The 22,441-nt window shown below is 42.3% G+C and overlaps 1 protein-coding gene across 12 annotated transcripts in view; it reads right to left on the bottom strand.

The window, feature by feature from the left end:
* nav3 (neuron navigator 3) overlaps window positions 1-22,441 on the bottom strand; it is a 227,489-nt gene that overhangs the window by 106,931 nt on the left and 98,117 nt on the right. For 9 of the 12 annotated variants that reach the window (XM_037760193.1, XM_037760198.1, XM_037760195.1 and 6 more), the window contains exons 5-7: window positions 20,385-20,559; window positions 9,609-9,677; window positions 1,079-1,221 (exon numbers count right to left, since the gene is read on the bottom strand). In XM_037760193.1, coding sequence (XP_037616121.1) covers window positions 1,079-1,221; window positions 9,609-9,677; window positions 20,385-20,559 — 387 coding nt within the window. Of the gene's footprint in view, window positions 1-1,078; window positions 1,222-9,608; window positions 9,678-15,808; window positions 16,301-20,384; window positions 20,560-22,441 lie in introns of those variants that run through there. The other 3 variants (XM_037760204.1, XM_037760205.1, XM_037760197.1) reach the window with 3 other exon arrangements.

Genomic DNA, 22,441 nt, shown 5'->3' with positions numbered 1-22,441 from the left:
TGGATGGCTTTCCTCCGGGGGTTTCTGAACATCGTTGAAAGATGCAATTCTTGCAGAAATGTCAGAGGTTTTTGGTCCCAAATCACAACATGGCTTTTTCTATGGTGTTCCTCAAGGTCTTGGTGTCTTAATGTGGTATTTTGGAGGGATTATTGATCATTTTGATCAATTCTCAAGCAGTAAAAAATTGCTAAATTGAGCACCAAATCTGTGTAACAAATGGTATCAACCCAAATATTGCTGCAAATACTTGAAACATAATAGAGCATGGGAATGACCATCACATACTTCTACTGTTGACCTGCTATCTCCCCCTAAAGACCACCTGCACCCTCCTAAAAAAAGACAGATTGTGGGTCTCAGAGGGTTAAAATCAAAGATCTCATTAGTTAGACGACATTATATGATTACATGCTGTATATTGCGAGCCAAAGTAAAACTGTCTCTCATTATAACGCCATAAACTCCTCACGAATGGTTTTAATTATTAAAACGACTGTGAGCAGTGGGATCGATTTGAATTATTATTATGAGCCAATAAGTCACGATAAATCCGCCGAATGTGCCAAAAAGGAAATCTTAAAGCTATTATAAGTAGTTAGTGAGCCAATAGCGAAGTAATTAAAGCATTGTGAGCAGATATATATTTACTTGTAACAACAGAAAGAGGCCGTTAAAGAAACTATTTATTTGTGAATAATCAATTTTGTGTTAAATAAACTGCCAAAAAATCTGCTGTGAGACCCTTCTCTCAAAAACATAATCACTCTGATTAGCTTCATCATGCTTGACGGAGCTGAATTCGCCCCTTCGGTCGTCCCCTCAAATGGCTTTTGCCGTGCTGTGAAAACTCTATTTAATGGCATCCATTATAACTCACTTGGAATAAAGAACTGGGGGATGATTCAGCAGACTGGTGAAGACTGGCAAAGTGAGGGACCGGTTCTCTCTGCAGCCTCGTCTGTCTGAGTCAGTGGTGCCACCAAGTGGTTCGGATGGAGAATGTAAAATGCTCCATCCTACCATCAACTTCTACCAACTCCATCTCTCTGACAATATCACAATCTCATATCCTCACCTCTGTCGTTGCCGCTGGCATACTGAAGAGGCTTGCTCTTGTCGATGCTGTTGAAGCTTTGGCTGCGGCGGTTGAGGTTGGATGAGCCCGGGCTCCTGGAGGCCCCGCTGCCTGCAGCAGGAACTCTGGAGGGGCCTGGTAACCTGCAAGAGAAGGGATTGGATGTTAAGATAACATATTTGAAGTAGAGCTCATCTGGGAGGGCAGAAATATGTCTACATGACAATATTACTTAGCCAGAAACATTGTAAATCACTGTCTGCTCCCACCGGAGACTTTAACCTCAGACAAGGTTTTGAATAAATAAAACTCTCATGCACATTCAAAGAGTTATTGGTTGCTGTAATTGTTTCTCTTCTCCATACCCATGAGGAAACTCCATTCCTATGTACAAGGGATGTCACAATATTACAAGTTAGTAGTCAATACCAAAACCAGTGAAATTACATTATTCACGATACCATGTTAAAAAAACAAAAACAAAACAATAAATCCTATGTACATCAACATACACTCTTTTATTACAGTTTGCATATTGTTATTTGCGATGTGATGTGCATGACTGCATGTAATTATCATAAAGTGGGCATGTCTGTAAAGGGGAGACTCGTGGGTACCCATAGAACCCATTTACATTCACATATCTGGAGGTCAGAGGTCAAGGGACCCCTTTGAAAATGGCCATGACAGTTTTTCCTCGTAAAAATTTGGTAAAAGTTTGCAGCGTTATTTAACCTCCTTCATGACAAGCTAGTATGACGTTGGTTGGTACCGATGGATTCTTTAGGTTTTTTGTAGTTTCATATGATACCAGTATCTTCATTCTAGATTTAAAACTGAGCCGCTACAACCTAACGAGAGTTGCGTTAATGCGTTAAAGAAATGAGTGTCGTTGGACAAAGCTTGGACAACCCTCCGGCCTCTACCAAAGCTACGGTCTCCTCCGCGTCCTCCGACCGCGACCAACACTGTTTAACAGACGGGTTTCACTAGATACAACTTTGCGGTTTTGGTGCTTCCGTGTAGTTCGCGTTGGAGTCTGAGTCTGACCAGCGTAGCCACACGTGAGCGCGCATGGGACACTGACCCGCAATGATTTATACGTGTAAGAAGTTACAAACAGTCCCTTTAAGATAGGCTTGAAAACCATTGTGAACCTGTCCTTTAAATGTGAGCCGTGGATGGTGAGAAACCCTGCAGATAAAAGACCACGAGTTAGGCAAAGAAAGTCCGACTCCCTATAAGTTGAAAGAGTCTTTCCGTTGTGTCGTGAATACTGACCCTGGGCTCGGCGTGTGAGATGAAGAGAGATCAAGAGAGTGCTGTGAGACAGAGTGTGTGTGTTCCACTGTGGGTTGAGAAAGAAGGATGAAAGAAGGAGGTGAACTCTGGTGAAACTATGTGACAGAATATAGAAAGACACAAAAGTCAGCTTCATGACAGGTCAACTGAGATCCGTCATGAAAACAGACGACGGAGACGATGCGACGGCTCTTTATTCCCTCCTCCATGTTTAGTCACTATGCCTTTCTGTCTTCACTGACACTGTATAGAGAAACAGAGGCTTACACGCACACCTACCGGGGAGGTTCTTTGTGTATTTCAGTCTCTCTACACACTTTCGCATAATCTCCTTTCTACTCGACAGAGTCAAAGCTGCCAGTGTCAAATGTTGATTTGCCGCGCCGCAGCTGGAGGATTTTCACGACTCCCACGAGGACGATAAAAGAATTATCTCATCAAAAACCTGTTGTTATTGTACAATAACTTTATATTGCGTTTCGTTTGCACTTTGCCAGATGCTTTTACCCATCTGATTTGTTAGTAAGTTATTTCAAAAACAGATTTGGCATCTGGCGCACGGATCACAACAAGATTTATGACAACTGGGATTTATTTCTACCATTAATCTTTACTATTACGGTTTGATGTGATTTTTATGAACTGATTCCGAAGACTGCTTTTTTTACGTCACAGTTTAGTTATATATATGTTTTTTTCTCCTTCACAGTCTGCTTGTTTGTGACTAGACTGCAGAGGAATCCAATAGAAAATGTACGTCTGACAAGAGATAGAAAGACAAGAAGCAGCACAGAGTCTCACAGCGGACAAGGTGGGAGTAAAAGGTAGGTAAAAAATGGGCACGGAGTGACGACCTTGCCTGCATCAGAGGGCCGTGGGTGTTTCCATTCATAGCCTGCCTCTTTGTCGCTATTAAGAAGGAAAAAAAAACCACCCTTGGACAGATTCTAACGACTTCTCTCTCCCTGCACGAATGCTGCCGTGATGTCCTTTCACAAAGATAATCGATTTGCTACGCCGAATATGTCACTCGCGTCTGTATCGCAGATGGAGACGAGATGTCGGAGGGGGAAATTCTTTTTAAAAAGGGTGGAATCCTGAAGTGGTCAAAACCCCCCGACGGAAAAAAAACCCCAACATATTTCATTTGTTCCATTATGTCTTTTTTCGGCTTTGACAAATAAAACTAAACAAACAGAAATTGACATGTAGCATTGATTAAAAACTTGATTATACGTTATAAAACACTGCCCCGAAGAGCCGGTTTATTCCTTTGGCAAATAGAAGTAGCTATGATGAACTTCATCTGGATGTTCTCTTCTCCATGATTCACTTTCTGCTTTTTCTTTATACACTATCAAACACACCACGAGAACAAGTCAACCTTTATTTTGTCACACTGGTTGCAACTGATAAGAAAGGCGACAGAGTGACCAAATCAATAGTGTTACTGGAGGAGCAATCTTTTATTTCCCCGGAGTGTCCGTTCAACACTTCAGGATGCGGATCAGTAATACAGCAGAATTAAAAGCTGGTGATCTGCCTTTTGGCCTCAAACACATCACTGGATCTGGAATCTATTTGGTCCAAATTCTAAGAGAGATAGTCATGAAAGAAAGTCTGCAGCACGCACTGCTGCTGGCACCCTACTAATGCATTATCCACATCTCAGTTTCTCTTTATTATAGGGCTGTCGATCGATTAAAATATGTAATTGCTATTAATCGCAAGGGAGATTTGTCAAGTATTTAATACTCTTATCAACATGGGAGTGGGCAAATATGCTGCTTTATGCAAATGTATGTATATATTTATTATTGGAAATCGATTAACAACACAAAACAATGACAAATATGGTCCAGAAACCCTCACAGGTACTGCATTTAGCATAAAACAATATGCTCAAATCATAACATGGCAAACTCAAGCCCAGTACTCAAGCTGCGGTTATCCTAGAGGTCACCACGGGTCAAAAATGCATTCATGAAATGGCTGCAATGAGGACTAACTATCATCACACATAAATACAATTCATTGGATCCACAAGAGTATAGTTGGTACCAATGGGTTCCTTAGGTTTTCTAGTTTCATATGATATTTGTACCTTCACTCTAGCTCTAACACCGAACCTCCTGCAAGACAGTAAAGACGGTCGGGGTTTGCAAGTCTCAGGGGGTTGAACAAAGTCTGCAACACATACTGAAGCTGGCTCCCTACTGTCTCAGTGGAATGCACAATCCACATCTCAGTTTACGGATACTTTTTATGAAGTATTTTTTTGACTTGACACATGAAATATCACTGTTATCACCTGGCCATGCTAACATCACCTCTATAGGACAGCTCACTAACTGATGTCAGTGAAGCAAATGATGCTCTAAGCTGCAGGGTTTATCAGACAAAGCATCCGCTGCATTTCCTGATGCAACGAGAAACACAGAAAGCATGCAATAAAAAATTCAGCACTCCTCCTATATTGCAGTGGAGGGACTGCTGCAAAAGTTTACTCTGGGTGTCCCCCTTGAAAAATAGAACAAGGCTCAGCGATGAAGCAACCTGCACAGCGTGACGTCGGAGCAAAACTGCCTAATAAGTCGGTCCGTGTGCTGAACGATGCAAACATTGTTTTTGCACAGGCACTTGTTCAAAAATAAAAATGTGCTCAAGTGCAAAAAAAAATAAGTGACATCAAGAAGCAGCAGATCCCCAAACATCCGACGGCGGCGACACCAGCAGACTTCACTCTGATTGGAAAAAGCTGATCCAAGCCTGAGACTTGGTGGTCTGAACTGAGCTGCAGAGCTGGTCTGAGGCTGCCACTCACACATGGACTAGTAGAGTAGCAATCCCATAATACAGAGAGAAAAGGAGAGAAATGACTAGGGGTGGGAAAAAATCAATTCACCTATGAAATTTTCATGAATTTGAAATTGATTTTTTGATGCCAGAATCAATATATTTGCTTCATTTGAGTCTATGCGGCGGTAGAAGGAAGTTTTTATTATTGTAGTCTGAGTAACGTGACGTCATATCTGCACCCTCACATGTTAAATCCAGCGTGGTAAACACTACACATCCAGTAAAGTATGGAAACACTTTGGGTTTCACGCATTGACAAGAAAAGCAGAGCTAGACATCACGGCTAAAGCTGCATGCTAACTCTGTCACGGACAGGAAACATTATAGTATCGCGGTAACGTGGCGGTCATTCAGCGGTCGACGCTACAACTGTAGAGCACCCATATACTGACATTTATGTTGAATGCATTCAAACGACCCCGATGGAGCTGACCATGGATGGATAAAGAGAACGGAGCTGACGGGAGAGCTAGAGACGGACTTGGAGAAGTTAGAGGAAGTAGACACGTGTGACTACGTCCGGTTTTCAAAATAAGGTGTTAACAAAGGGAACTGTATATACAAAAATACATACATTTTTACTGTATTAATTAGAGATTTTCCAAAGTAAAAGTCCCTAGAAGTGTATGATTCAACTTTTTCCCATGGTCTAGTGTTAAAAAAGTTTAAAAAAGAAAATCGCAATAAATCCTAATATCGAATTGCAACACTTAAAAATCGCAATACATATCGAATCCACACCCATCCTTTAGTACAATCAACAAGGGAAGGAATGGAAGAGAGTGAGAGAGCAAACAATTAAAAGAAGACATGAAGAAAGAACAAAGGAGAGAATTGAAAGAATGGGAGTGAAAGGGAAATGTGCGCAGATAGGGAGAGAGAATCAGAGAGAAAAGAAATAGTGTAGCTGCAAACCCAGGCAGAGAAGATGAGAGATAAACAGTGAGAAAATGAGGCAATTCAAATGGAAATCAGAGGAAGTCCCTTTTATCATAAGATTCTTTCATCTCGCAAAATACATGTTTGATAATGCCTCAGCAAAATGGAGCGTGAGAGGGGAAATGAAATTCTGGACAATGATTTTGTTTTATGACGTACTCGGGGAAGTGTATCAGACACAGAGGACGGAGAGGTGAGGACGAGAGGGAACGGACAAACACATCATTCAGCCTGTCAGTCAGTCGCCGGCTCTCCACCAGAGGAGGGGAGCGCTTACGATTAACTTCTCCTGCCGAGGTTTCGCCAGCGATTATGCCAACTTCCACTCTCCAGTTTGCCTGAGTGCAGGTTATCTGGTGCAGCCAGCCGGGAGTTCACACTACCTTCAGGCTGAAGCCACCTCGGGCTCAGTAAAGTGGTAGAAAGATACCACAAGCTAGCGGGAGGCCAACAAGCTGTCAAACATCACCCCCTGCTGCAAAGACGCTGAACTTTAAGGACCATATTTCAGCACTTTTAGAATAATAATCAAATCTATTTTTACATTATTGCTATAGTGTTTTAAATGGATATTTTCTACTGGTTCAGCTCCGCCATTGATTTGTATTCTATATTTTATGAAAAATCAATGAGCAGACTCTTGAAACTAGGGATGCATTGATCCGACTTTCTCAGTCCCAATACCGATACATGATACATGAGCTTTGGGTATCGAGTACCGATCAGATACCAGTGTATAATTAATAAGCTGTATGCCTCGCTGTGTGGAAGTGACTGGGATCATTCTTTTATGTGTAAGGCAACATCAGGCTTGACTTAAACATTGCTTTCTTAACTTTGTAAAACAAAATGTAACGATTAAATACTAGGGCTGGCATTTAATCGCATTATTGTCCATAATTGCACATTTTTTATCTGTTAAAAATGTACCTTAAAGGGAGATTTGTCAAGTATTTATCAACATGTGTGCCCATCACTAGTGCCCTGTAGCATATGCATAGATAGATGCTGATCATGGGTGACCCCCAGGGGTAAAAGTAAAAGCACTTGTGTGTGTTTGCACCAGGTCAGTTTGTTCAGACTGTAAAGCTGTTATAGTTTTGGTCAGGTGTCTTCAACAAACAAAGAACCACAGAGCGGTTCATCAGAAAGAAAGAAATGAGTACCGACGAGAGGAAGCAACCCATTCTGAAGTGTAGAGATGCACAACAAGCTCTATATCGGCACCCATAATAATCACCAGTTCCTCATCCTCGGAAAGCCGAACGTAAAACTCTGAAACAACCTTTTGTCTTGAGCCTATGTAGCCGTTTGTTTATGCAAACTTAACTGGTATGAACACCAAAGAATATAAGTAATACCCAACTGGATAGCATGAGTCTAAACAAAACTGCACTACAGTGGACCTGTTCCTGTCCCTGCAAGTGGAAAGAGCAGTTGTTGCTGTTGTAAAGAAGGTAGTTCTTCCTTCAGCTCTGGCTAACGAGCACAACGTCTCATAAAGAGCGCACTAAAAACTCCAGCACCTTGAGGGGAACGCTCGTCGCCGCATTCAGCACAGCATGCGAGAGGAGACATCAATTGTTTTCCCATTTTAGAACCGCTAAAACTTTCTCGCTTCGGGCGAATAGGAGAGGAGACACAATTCACGGTGATTAAAAATAACTCCTCAGATTGCAAGAAAGCAATTAAACGCAGTAATCACGCTCGTATGAATGAGGACGGGGGAACGGTTTCACTATCACCACTCGCTGACCTCCAATACATGTCTTTTCTTTGCTTTGCGTTGTGTGTGTGTCTTCATACTAGCAGCAGGGAGGCTGGTTGTCAGTGATGAGAGAGGGCAGATTACCACCCATAGGGCCGGAGCTGCTGGCTACAGCATTTTTGCCATTGCTCAGTTGCGGCTGGAGAGGAATTATTTGCCAACACGCTGTTTCCCCGCTGCCTCTGAGCTGGAACAAATGCTGCAAGCATCAGACAACTGGACCCTGGGGTGTTCATACAGTATGTGTGGGAGATTTGTGGCTCTCACATGTACAGAACTGCTCATATGCACGAACATTAAAATGTGTACAGTAGGCGTACAACAGGCATGAGCGTCTAAACGCTTATGTTAATGAGACGGTAGGAAGGTCAGTGGCCCTGTGTGTGTGTTTGATAGGTTTACCAGCTCACACCTCAAGAGTAGCTTGAAGCCTGTGGTTCCCTGACTGCTGGCTACAGCTCAGAGCCTGGCAACACAAACAGTGTCATTATAACGTCTGGTAGCTTATTTAGCAGCCGCTTTCTTTGCCAAGATGTGTAAAAGGGCTATTCCCGAAGGACGCATCACACAGAACAGCACTTCTCGAGTAGTAAAAGCGCTGGACTGAGGACAGAGAGGCTCAAATGCATGTAAACTACTTGTGTGAAAACTTTGGAGCGATCCTCGAGTTCCTTTTTTTAGTGTTCGGAGCGACCTTTCTGGTGAAAATGACTCACTGATGTGTTCATGCACTGAGCTCCATCAGCTGGTCACTGGAAGGTGAATGTTCTTTCTTCACGTATTCAGTAGGGTTGTTAAAGTTAAGGCGATAAAAACACGTTAACGCAAATTAGTTTTAACGCCACTAATTTCTTTAACGCATTAAGGCAACTTGCAAATTCTAGGGTGTAGCGGGCTCAGTTTTAGGAATCCACTGGTACCAACCATGTCATGCTAGTTTGTTGTGAAGGAGGTTAAATAACGCTCCAAACTTACACTAAATTGTAGTGAGGAAAAAGTGGCATGGCCATTTTCAAAAGGGGTCCCTTGACCTCTGACCTCAAGATATGTGAAGAGAACCCATTTTCATTCACATATCTTGAGGTCAGAGTTCAAGGGACCCCTTTGAAAATGGCCATGACACTTTTTCCTCGCTAAAATATATTTTAAACTTGCCTTATTCATTCTAGCTCTAAAACTGAGCCCGCTATAAGTTGCAAGTTGCATTAATGCATTAAAGAAACTAGTGGCGTTAAAACAAATTTACGTTAATGTGTTATTATTGCGTTAACTTTGACAGCCCTTATCCTATATTTTGTCAATCGCTTGTTCGAAAGGTTTTGTACAAGCACCTTCACAGTTACATGTGTGCCTATTTGATTGCACTATACTTGACGTTAATGAGAAGAACGGGTTTAATTAGGTTGAATCACCTGTGAAAAAGTCACATCTACGCCCTGCTGAAGTATCCTCGAGCAAAACACTAAATGCATACCAGCTGCTCTCTAGCTGACCCTGACCTTTGACCTCCCTGAGGTGTTAACACGGTATCACCAAAACATGAAAAGCAAAGTGGACGATCGTATGAAGGCACAGGGTCACGCATAAAGCACTTAAAAAAACACAGATAGTTTGAGAATCAAATAAAATAAAGGAGGTACATGAAGCGTTTGCCGTATTTACCTCGTGTTTTTCTTCTGTGGCGACCCTAATCCACTGTGGCCCGGAGGACTTGCATATCGTGCTGTGAGACTGAAGAGAGAGCAGAGGACAGACAGACAGTTAGAGGAGGAATGAGACCAGCGTCTTGCTGGAATTTTCTTAATCCATGCCTTAATGTAATAATGTGCGTGAGAGGAGTCATTCAGATAGAAGCAGAGAAGAAGACGAAGAAGAGATAACCAAGGAGAGAGAAGAAGAAGCACATAGTACATGCTGTACTGGAGCATACCATTTCACATGATGGCTCACATATGTTTATCACCACACGCATATGACTAAGCCAATAACATGTCTCAATCCATTTATAGGTCCGCTGACATAAAACAGCTAGAAAAACTTTCACAATCAATTTCGCGGTGGCATCGTTTGAAGAAAAACCCCCGAGACACAACACGCGAGGCAGAGGCCAAGGAAATGCCCACAGCATCAGTCACAGTTTATAACCCGACACTCACTGTTAGTCATTCACGGAGAGACGGGAATTAACGCGGGCTGCCTCGGCGTTCGTCTTTCACAGGAAGTAGTTAAGCTACTTGTAGAGTGCTTTATGAACAAAGAGATGCCTTTAATCATCACGCGTACACCCTGTAAACAATGAAGAGTGGAAGGCCAGGTGGCAAGGCTGTTGTTTATTCCTGTGTGAACTGCATGACTCGCAAACCATGTGAGTGTTTCTCACTTGTTGTCATAAACTGAGTGAACAGAGCCTCGATTCAAAGCCCCTCTATATCAACTAGACATATTTTCTTGTTTAACTAACGTTAGTAGCGTAAATGCCTGGGAGGAAATATTGTTTGTGGCTGGCTTTATTGCTAAACAAGCGAGTGAAAACTAAACTCAAAGCAACAGTATCATTTAACTTCTGCCAATAAGGAAAGAAAGCTTCTTGACTGACATTCTGTGTGCCTCAGCCGGCATAACGTTAGTGTTAAAAAGTGGCTTTTTCTGCTATTTTCTCACTCTTTAAATAAAGAAAACTACATTTTTACCAACAAATTACGAACAAAACCACACACAAACATAGAAACAAGACAAGTGTTGAAAATATTAACATTATATTGCAGGCAGTGTGGCATGCTTAGCCAACATTAGTGGGTAAATGGACTTGCTTTTATACAGTGCTTTTCTAGTCCTCTGACCACTCAAAGCGCTTTACACTACATGTCAGCATTCACCCATTCATACACACATTCAGACGCTGCTGAGGTGCCAACCTGTCCATCAGAATCTAATCTAAATACTCATTCTCTCGCTATGCCTTCAGGAGCAATTTGGGGTTAAGTGTCTTGCTCAATGTGACCCGGAGCAGCCGGGGATCAAACCACTGACCTTCCGATTGGTGGACGACCTGCTCTAGCCTCTGAGCCACAGCCGCCCTAACAAACTCCCCTTTAGTTTTGAATACTGGAACAAATCCTTCTTGACTGTTACACATTACACAAATAAACTTTTATTCATACCTTCCACAGGCTGACCAGAGAACAAAAACACTTCCAAGCAGTTCGTTTTGAGGCGGGAGCCGCGGTACTTCAACAACTGTACAGTAAAACTGTCTTAACTGTCCTCCTCAATGACCAGAGCAGTTTGAGCTTCAGCTGGAGGACAGAAGGAAGCAACAAACACCAGCAGTCTGTTTAGACGCCCCTCTTTTACTGACAACAAGGAACAACTTGTTCTCTGTTTTGTGATTGTGGGCTGCTGGTGTGGCGTTGGTGAGTGAAAGTGGACTGGGACAATAAACTACCTATGCTGGCTGGCTGAGTGACGCACTGCCGTCATCACATCTTATTCTCCGCTCTGTCTGCTTTTAGGGTTTGCATGAAATTGAAAGGAAACAAATGCCAACAGACTTTTTTTCCGTTACCGGATCGGATATCAAGCTGATACTGATTCAAATTGCTGGATCGGATATCGGTGACAACGGGGCCGATCTATTCAATTAAATTCTATATTTCTATACCATATATATTATATACTGGCATTTTAATTCCTGTTTTGTTGCTGCATTAAAAGGGTTTACGTTTAATTTGTAATTTCTGATAGTTTTGAAGATTTACCAAGTTGCTGGTGTACGATTTATTTGTTACATTTTGTTTTACATAGTTAGGAAAGCAATGTTTAAAGGTCCCATATTATAAAAAAGTTAGATTTTCATGTCTTTAATATTATAAAACAGGTTCAAGTGCTGTATAAATACTGTTAAACTATCAAAACACTCAATATATGGAGAAATACACACAGCCCGCATTCAGAAATTGTGCGTTTGAAACAAGCTGTTAGGATTTCTGTCCATTTGTGATGTCACAAATATACAATATTTACACCATTACACGGTTTTAAACGTAAACATTCTATATGTGTCCCGGTTTATTTCCTGTTGCAGTGTATGTGAATGAAATCAGCTGACAGGAAGTAAACATGGACCCAAACTGTTGCCTAGCAACGCAATTCTGTTGCAATTCCGTTGAAATGTACTAAAACGGAGCGTTTCAGACAGAGGATAAATACAGGTACATTCAGGCAGACCATACGAGGAAAATAAAGTTTTTTTTTAACATTACAGCATGTAAACATGTTCTAGTAGAAACACAAAATACAAGTATGAACCTGTAAATGAGCACGATATGGGACCTTTAAGTCAAGGCCAATACTCAAAGCCTAGGTATGGCTATCAGGACTGTAAAAGTCGGATTGGTGCATCCCTAGTCGTAATATTGCGTTGAGTGGAATATGATCACAAGGACAAGAGAATAAACCATGAATTATTATATAATAGGAATTACACCTCCCATATATACCATCAGAAATTGGTATTATATTAAGGAATAGGGTTCAGTACAAGTACCGGCCATGACTTTTATAAAAACCTGTTGCTGATGAATATTTTGCAAACCTCTTTCTCAAAGCATAATTTCCTTTTATGCAGAAGTACAACAAAAGGAGGACAGGAACAGAAGTTTCCGTCCTTGCTGAGGCGATTTCTCAGTCAATACCTTGAATAAATTTCATCATTCTGTGGAATCAAATCAGCCGTCACAGAGAGAGCGACAGTGTGATATTTAAGGCTTTTGTTCAGAAGAGGTCGAGCTGTGAGCGACAAGGATCTTTTAAGGTGCTGAGCGAAATTTTAATTAGCTGTCTGACTCTCTTAAAGTCTGTCTTTCGGTTCCCATTCTCTGTTAACACACATTTCTCGTCTGCCTCTGCTGCAGATGCACTCCCACACACACAGTCTTTCTCTATTTACGCCTCTCCCTCCGAGTCCGGACGTCGCTTTTTAAACCACCTGTGATAAAGTGCCGAGTCACTGTGCGTTTCTAATTGACCTTGCAGGGTTTTCATGATGCGGCGATATGCTAACGAGCTCCGGAGCAGACAGCAGAACAGAGGGGAAACAGGTTCAGGTCCATTATGGCGGCGAGGCGAGCACCTTCGTATGGTGTTATTAATAAACTATATGATACATGACACGTCGGTTAATGATGTCTGGCAACTAAATACAGCCCCGCAACACATTTCATCTCCCAGTGGTATGTTTTGTGCTCTATTAAATACCCTAAATGGCACTTAGCACACAGACAGGACAAGCTTAGACAGAGATTAATGGAGCCTGTCACACTGCAAAATGCTTTTTCAGCGTTTCGATGGAAATAAGGGGGTCGAGCTTAAATTTGTGCATCAGATTCCTCTCTAAGGAAAGCTTTTGTGCTTTTGTTTTGTTTTCTGTTGTTCATATTCAGGGTGGGAGTGTGGACGGTGCAGGGCTGTTAGCAAGGGTTATCTTTAAAAGCAACAAACTCAAGTGGCCTTTTCCGCTATTTTCTCACGCTTTAAACAGAAAACAAAATTTTTGTCAGCAAATTATGGAAAAAAATACACACGAACATAGAAAAAAGACAAATGTTGAAAATGTAACCAACATATATGAGGAAAGAAAGCTTCTTAATGAACATTTATTGTTATTATAACTTTAGCATTTAAAACACAAGTGGCTTTTTCTGCTATTTTCTCACGCTTTAAACAAATAAAACTACATTTTTTACCAGCAAATTATGAACAAAACTACACACAAACATAGACAGATCAGCTTAGACAGAGATTAATGGAGCCTGTCACACTCCAAAATGCTTTTTCAGCGTTTCGATGGAAAAAAGGGGTCAAGCTTATTCTTCTTTAAGTAAAACTTTTGCTTTCTTTCTTTCTGTCTTTCTTTTGTTCATATTCAGAGTGTGAATGCGATGCAGGGCTGTTAGCAAGGGTTATCTTTAAAGGCAGCAAAGGGCGCAGAAGTGTGAGAGAAGGTAGTGTGAGTGAAGCTCATGTAGGAGCAGTTGTATATGACAGTAAGAGAAATCAGGAGTGCTGTGGTTCATTTTTCCACCACAAGGCCCATCCTGACCTCCACCCCCCCACCTCCAGCTTTATAAAATGCAATGAAACATGAAGGCAATGGTATAGAGTCCCCAGCCTGGAGTGCTTATCCAACCCGCAGCATTTAAGATCTTTCCAATGTGGAAAAAGAGACACCAGAACTCATGAGGGCAGGATCTAGGACTGGGGGAAAAGGGGGATGGGGTGGAGGTGAAGAGGAGAAGGAGATGGAGAAGGAGAAGGAGGGGGGGGTGACCAGTCTGTCACTTTTGATCCAATACAACATACATCAACGGGGCCTCCGTTTAATAGTCCACGACACTGCGGCGCGCATGCGAGCGATATTGGATGCCTCCGCTGTCCTATTAAATGTGAGTGATATCAGTTTTCAGCTTGATTGTAGCCGCAGCCCTGAGGCCAGACGCAAACTGAGGGGTTCGGGATCCAACATGGCGTGCGTTCAGCCGCTCGGGGCCAACGTGATGACAGCAGGTAATGAGATGTCATACGACCTTCTTGTCCAACGTGGCCCTTTCAAAGCCCTATCAGCAGCTGTTGAATCAGCTATACTTCTAGCATTGTTGCTTGGATGCAGTCACACATGGAGTCACATATATCCATTCCAGTGTGACACAGTCAACTCAACATACTGTGGACTGATGCTTGTTATGTTACAACATGTTGCACTCAGCATCTACAGGTGGCTGCTGGGTAAATTGTGCATTTACTGTATGCTGCGGCTCACCAGCATTAATGATGTACACAGAATAATCTACAGTAGTTGAAGCTCTTGCATTCATCTTGCACCTATATCCTGTATTACCAATATATCAACAAATAGATGGATGGATGTATTGATCGATAGAGGGCGTTTCTGAAGCTGTTCAACCATCCAACAAGTACTTCTGATGAAGCATACAGACGCCCTAAAGTGATATTTCAGGTGTTTCATGGGGTTGTATGAGGTGCTTATCCCCCAGCATCAAGAAACAGACAGGAGAACCGACACCGGAGCAAAGCAATACAGTGCTGTGGACGTGGACGTCAGAAAAACTTATTTTAGCCACCTAAAAGAAAGGCTCGCCAACAAAAAAATCAATATCCGTTGAAGTGTACGCTATATTTCGAATATTTTCACCGCTTTATTTTGCCGCCAGACTACCCTTTCCTTCTCCCCACCCGACGCGGAACTGAACTGAAATGACAAAAGTATAGATACGTTTCCCTTTCAGTTCAGTTCGCCATCGAAAATATCTAGCGTACATTTAAACAGCCTTCAGATCTAGATCATTTATATCAGTATTTTCTGATCTGCCACTGCTACGGTTAAGGTTTGGTTTGGTTTAGGAAACTAAAGGTTCATAGTTTCAGTCAGTGAAAGATCATGGTTAAAAGAAACAGTGACTGTTAGCAGGACATCGGATGCAAGCAGTGGTGACTCTTGTTATGTCCAACCATCCACCCTGACCTTCTCCTAATGAGGCTTTGAGGTGCTATAGCTGCAATACGCCAATATCTATTTGCAACATTCTTCAGGATACACTAGAAGATTAAGTATTGCAATACAACGCTTCCTCTTGGTGACGGAACCTACATACAGAATTAGTTCAAAACACATGCAGTACAAACTTTTATTGTGTAGTACTCCACTCATCAAAACAAGCTGTTGGCAAGACTTCAACTGAAACTTCTCCCTGACAGCATCCCATGACATAGATCAAGAAATGATTCACATCTATGCATTAACAACCTATAATAAAAAGAACACAAGTGGAACCAAACCAATTTACCAGTTCATGATGCCACTGACACTAATCCATCCTCCTCATATCACCATGTGTTCTCCAGAAAGATCCAAAACTCCGTTTGCCTCGATGTCACCACACTAAACACACGAGTTAAAAGTGTACCTAGGAGACGAGTCGGGCTTGGCCAGGCTGCTGTTGGCTCTCCCATAAGGCAAACGGCTCTTCCTGTCGCGAGACACGGCGGTGGGAAGGCGTGACGAGCGCCAGACCAGGGGGTCAACTTGATCGCCCCGGGACATGGTGAGTTAAAGAAGGAGGGTTCGCTGTGCCCTGCTAAGAGCACTGAAAACCTCCCGTGGCTCCGGGCTGTCGCGGCCTGTCCAATAGGGAGTTTCCCCTCACACACACACACACACACCCGTCAGCCCAGCAGGTGCTGTCTATAGAAAGCTCCCCATGTCACTACTGTAGATGTGCGGCAGGCCAAATGTCTCTGTCTGTGTGTAAATCTAGCGAGACGGATAATTTGATAATTCAAAAAGCTTAACATTTCTAATTTAAAGCATCCGTTCTTCTTCGAGCTTATCTGATGTTTTATGGAGTTACTCAGACAAGCTGAATCTTCAGGGTTCGGCTCGGGCTCACAGGAATTCATCACTGTGGAAAATTAGAAGTAGAAAAGATCGTTTTTATGACTGTATTTAATTACATTTCAGTGCTTCCAAAAGGTGGATGAAAAGGAAAAAGGAGTCTGAACGCCAGCCAGGCATGAAGCCTCCAACAAAAGGATTGTTACAAATCTTTAAAATCATTTGAAGCTGACGTGGTACGATATGAAAAGGGCAGAGTAAGCTAAGCTGAACATCAGATATATCATTAGTTTGTGCAGTAGTTACTTTACGTACAGTGACTTCTTCAGATAAAGAGTCAAGGTGAGACAAGCATCATAAATTATGCTGCACTGCAGCTCGTACAAAAAGGACCAAAAAGGATAACAGCCTTTTGTTATCATCTCATTTAAAAGGAAACGAGCAACAAGGTGTTTTGCCTTAAACTGAGATTATCATATAAAGACAAGTGAAATATTATAAATGTTTCTCTACTGTATTTCCGAAGTTCATAAAGAACTTCATCTTTACAGTGAGTGAAATATTCAAACCCCTAAATTACATATTTTTATGGCTGCATCGTGTGGCTGTCTTGTGCATCATTTTATACCCGAGAAGTCAGCCTGAAATATTTGATCTCCATCTTCTTTGGAAACTCTGTGATCTCTGCTAGAAATTCAAAATAAACTTCTGTGGGTTTAAATGATGTTTGACTGCACAGCGTGAGTTCACGATGACTGACGTTATCAGTGAGTCAGTCGCATTTAAGAGGTCAAAGCATTTCAGAATCAGTTTAGGGAGGATTCTTTTTCTTTACACATGTATTAAACGTGCAGCAGTAACACTGCATTATAAAAGCTTCCTATAAAAAAACACAGTGGCAACCTCCGGGTCTGAAAAGTGAAGCCAATGCTGAAGTGCCTTAAACTTGCATTCTCTCTAACAGCCAGCAGGGGGCGACTCCTCTGGTTGCAAAAAGAAGTCTGATTGTATAGAAGTCTCTGAGAAAATGAGCCTACTTCTCTCTTGATTTATTACCTCAGTAAACATTGTTAACATGAGTTTATGGTCTCAATCTCTAGTTTCAAGCCTTCTTCAATACAGCATGATGTTCATTTAGTAAATTATGGTCCCATATAGAGTCAGATAGACCATAAAGCAGGGGATGCTTTAGGGCGGGACTACCTTGTGATTGACAGGTCGCTACCACGGCGTTGACGGTCTGGGAGTTTTCGTCTTAGAACTTCAACCCTTTAACAGTGTGTTTTCAGTTCATGGAAGTTAATATTAACATTTTAGTACCTAAAAAAATGTCTTAATTAGCGCTTGGTTGTACTTAGCACCACCCTCTCATGTCACTTCTGGCGGCAAAAAACCAAGAACGCTGAACTCGAGGCCTCAAAACGGCAGTCCACAAACCAATGGGTGACGTCACAGTGTCTATGTCCACTTCTTATATTCAGTCTATGATTGGACATTGTTATCCTGAACTTTGGGATGCAACACTCTGACGTTTAACTCACACACTCATCATCATCTGCCTCCACCACACACACTCTCCAGTCCAGCTGGACAGTCAGGGCCCGAACTCATTCACACTTTTCCCAACTTAAGTGACACGAGGCCAAATTACTCGATACCTCCAGGCTGCTCTTCACACAATACAGTATGTGTGGAAATGATAAAATTCATTCTCCACACCAATCCCATCTTCTTGAACCACGGAGAGAGAGAGAGGCTGAATGGCCCAAACTTTCCCCCAAAAGCTCACCGATTAACGGCTTACTTTATCGCTGACAGACACGGGCTCCATCCTCTGACCTCCACTGCAGCCTTCTGATTAACTTATCAGCCCAGGGGACTGAGACATTACTGGTGACTCGTGGACAACGAGGGAAGGGGGTCTATTTGGAAATTAACTGAACCACTTATAGGAGACCTTCCTCCATGAATTGTCCTTCTTATCAGTGGAGAATATCTCATCAACCTCAAATAGCAACTAACCAACTTGTTATTAGACACTTCCTTGTGTGTTGTGATGGTGAACTTCTATTATCAGTATGTGTGTGTTCGAACTTAACTGTTCGGTGTGTGTGACAGCGTTCTCCACCTGTTGTGGGTGGAGGGGGGGAGGCGAGAGGAATGAGAGGCAGCTGTGCCGCTAATAACTTCCCATACACACACTCGATACACTGACCCCATCGCTACCGCCTCCTAACTCGCCCAAACAGAGCGGGGCTAAAGCGCTCGACGATATCGACTTACCCACAAGCCCCTCTCCTCAAGTGCTGAGACTAACTGCTCCTGTTGCACTGATTCTATGCACACACACACACACACACACACACTCACACACACACTGCAGTGCCAAACAGAGCGGCCGTGCAGTAACTCGATCAGGTCAGAGGGGAATGCTGCTCATGTGTGGCATGTCAGGCCTTCCTTTAGATGCTCTTCTGAGGCCTGCTCCGTCTATTTACATCACACGGGGTCAGGCCTGCTTTGCTTTTACTGCCGTTTCACTGCCTGGCTGCCTCTATGCCAACACCTCTACTGTGCAATGCATGTCTTCATATCATAAAGCACCTCGTAAACTTCTTCATATTGTAAAAACCTACAACTACTAAACTAAAGGAGAACTCGCCATTCCTTAAAAAAAGAAATCTCCTCACAGATTTAGTATTGCACTCCTGTAACATTGTCACGGTGGAGAAGTTGAAGGAAGAACCAGTGATGTTGGCCAGTCGCCAGGAAAAAAACTGCTGGCATTGTACTGCACAATTCTGTAAATCACTAATACGTTGATGTGCATTCATATGGCATATTACAATGAGGGACGTGCAGAGCAAGTGACGTAGTATACGGAGCAACCGTTATTGAAAGTTACGTGGTGTAATAACGAGCATAAAGAGCGAGAAACTCCACAAAGGGTGGGTGTGAGGGGTGGTGGATTTAGCGTACATTTGGAGCGTTATTTAGCCTCCTTTGCAACAAGCTGCACAAGGTGGAGAAGCACCTTGCACCAACACCTCATGACAGGGGAGCAAAAACTGACGGACGCAGCGGCAGACGAGAGGGCCCGTGGGAAAGAACGCAGCAACGCCGGCCGACCAGAAACCACACACAGATGCGACCTCTGTGATCGAGACTGACACTCTTGCATAGGGCTTCTCAGTCACAAGAGACGCTGTCCCAGACAGCCAGACTCGTAGGATGCACCAACCATGGTCAAACCCGGATCGACGGAGGCCTACTAGGAATTAAAAGTCACAAGCTGCGTTAAAGAAATTAGTGTCGTTAAAACAAATTTAAGTTCACGCGTTATTATCGCGTTAGTTTTGATAGCCCTATATTTAAGAAACGTATATTTTTTTTGTGTGCAAATTGTGCATTAAAACAGGTGGATGGAAACAAATTCTTCTTCGTCAAAACCTGGCACCTACATTACCCACAACGCAACACGACCCACAGGTGGATTTTGTCGTCTTCAGACAGAGTCAGGCGAACCGTTTCCCTCCTGCTTGCAGTCTTTATGCTAAGCTAACAGGCTGTAGCTTCATATTTAACACACAGATATGAGAGTCGTATAAATCTTCTAATTCATCTCTGAACCAGAGAGTGAATGAGTATATTTCCTCTCCATTCTGAGGCTAGGACGACATTCAAGATGTAAATCTAATGTAGCTTGCTGTCGCTCTTCCCAGTCAAAACGTTCCTCACAGAGCTGACGCAGCAAGAGCCCTAATGAGAAACATTCCCCATGAAGGCTGTTATTCATTTCACACTGAGAGGCGGTCATATCCAACAAATTCCTGTTTACAAAAGCTCTAACTGGACCTAATTAAGCAGCCATAAATCAGTCGACCTCTATTCCAGCATAGATCCTAAAAAATAATTGCTCCACTAATTCAAACCAGTGACATCAGCCTGCTTCTGTGACCTTTGGGCTACAAATCTGCCCCCAAAATGAGACTGACACCAAACTGCTGAATATCTGGAGCGTAACCTACCTGGACTGCATGTCTTGCGTCTTGAGGCTGCTGGCGGACGGTGCGGTGCTGCTGGTCTGCTGGCTGAGCTCCACCAGGGACTGGTAGTACTGCTGCTGCTGCTGCTGCTGCTGCTTGTAGCGCGACAGGATGAAGAAGAGGCCCAGGATGCTCTTTAGGTTGCCATTCCTGATCTCTGGAGGAACAAAGTGAGAAGGAAATGTCAGCGTCTGATTTACGCTTTGGTGCCATCGTATGAACAAATCCTGAATCCGTGCATCACTACTGTGTACCGGGACCTTTACCGTCTATCCTCCAGTACAGGGGTCGGCAACCTTTACTATGAAAAGAGACATTTTAGGCAAAAAAAAAAGAAATCTGTCTGGAGCCACAAAACATCTGATCATTGTGATGAAAGTAACACAGTTTATAGTCTAAGTATATAGTTTATAAGTCTAATGCAGTGAGGGCCAAAGTGCAAATTTACTACGGAGTATTAGGGCCACATTGAGGGAAAAAACATCTGAGATTTACACAAAGTCAAAATACTACGAGAAAAAAGTCATAACTTTACGATAAAAAAAGTCGTAATATTATGAGAATAAAGTCATAACTTAACGAGAAAAAAAGGCTTAATATTACGAGAATAAAGTTAGAACTTTAAGAGAAAAAGAGAAAATAATACATAAAATTACTACTTTATAAAATTATGACTTTATTATCATAATATTACGACTTCATTCTCAAAATCTCAGATTTTTTTTTTCCTCAATGTGGCCCTAATACTCCGTCGTACCGTCGTACCATAGACCTACAACAATGATAAATAAAAATGAAAATGTAAACAAAAAACAGTTATTCATTTCCATTTTTAAAAACCCACAGGGAGCCACTGGAGAGAAGCTAAAGAGACAGAGGTTGCTGACCCCTGCTCCAGCAGAACAGATGCATTTTCTTGGAATAAAGCCATTTTTTGCAATTGAAAACAGTCTAACTTTTGTTTTTCATTTGTCTAGAACCAAAGCTGTGTCCCAGGATGCTCTCCCCACCATGTATTGTAACTTTCAAACACTGTAAAGTGAACATATGTTGACTTTAAAAAAAAAAAAAAAGAAGCCACTTGGGGATGGAGCTCAAGTGCAGCTGTTGCACAGCAAGCGTACAACTTTTATAAGAGTAATTATACACTGGCTTTAACTGCAGGAAATATTGATGTACTGTATATAATATGCAGAGTTATAGCATTTAATCTGTATTCAGCACGACGTAACACTTACTCTGTAGAGGAATAATTTAAGCCACGGCAACACAAGCAGAACCAGTTGTCATAGATCCAGACTAAAGCATCTGCTAACACACACAGCTGGTTCATTTAGGAGTGAAGCATCAGCGTGTTTAACTGGCTTGTGTTGAGGGCAAGTCTGAGGCCACGCAGCCCAGAATATAAAACAGGAAGTTCAATTACAGTTCTGCTTCTGCCGTGAAATGAGGAACTGATAGTGTATTTACAGGTTCAGTGGTGGGGCGATGGCAGAAGTGACACATTTCAGTGTATTGATGAAGGTGATATTATTAGGGCTGTCAACTGATATAATTAATCGCACATTTTCCATCTGTTCAAAATGTTCCTTAAAGGGAGTATTTAATACTCTTATCAACATGGGAGTGGCTAAATATGCTACTTTATGCAAATGTATGTATGTATTTATTATTGGAAATCAATTAACAACACAAAACAATGAGAGATATTGTCCAGAAACCCTCACAGGTACTGCATTTAGCATAACAAATGTGCTCAAATCATAACATGGCAACAACAGCTGTCAGTGTGTCAGTGTGCTGACTTGACTATGACTTGCCCCAAACTGCATGTGATGATCATAAAGTGTGCATGTATGTAAAGGGGAGACTCGTGGGTACCCAGAGAACCCAATTTCATTCACATATCTGGAGGTCAGAGGTCAAGAGACCCCTTTTGAAAATGGCCATACCAGTTTTTCCTCGCCAAAATTTAGCAAAAGTTTGGAGCGTTATTTAACCTCCTTTGCAACAAGCTAGTATGACACGGTTGGTACCAA

The sequence above is a fragment of the Sebastes umbrosus genome, chromosome 23 (assembly GCF_015220745.1).
Source record: "Sebastes umbrosus isolate fSebUmb1 chromosome 23, fSebUmb1.pri, whole genome shotgun sequence".
Classification (NCBI taxonomy): Eukaryota; Metazoa; Chordata; class Actinopteri; order Perciformes; family Sebastidae; genus Sebastes; species Sebastes umbrosus.
Note: the sequence above shows the minus strand (reverse complement) of the source record. Positions and strands in the feature narration are given on the sequence as shown.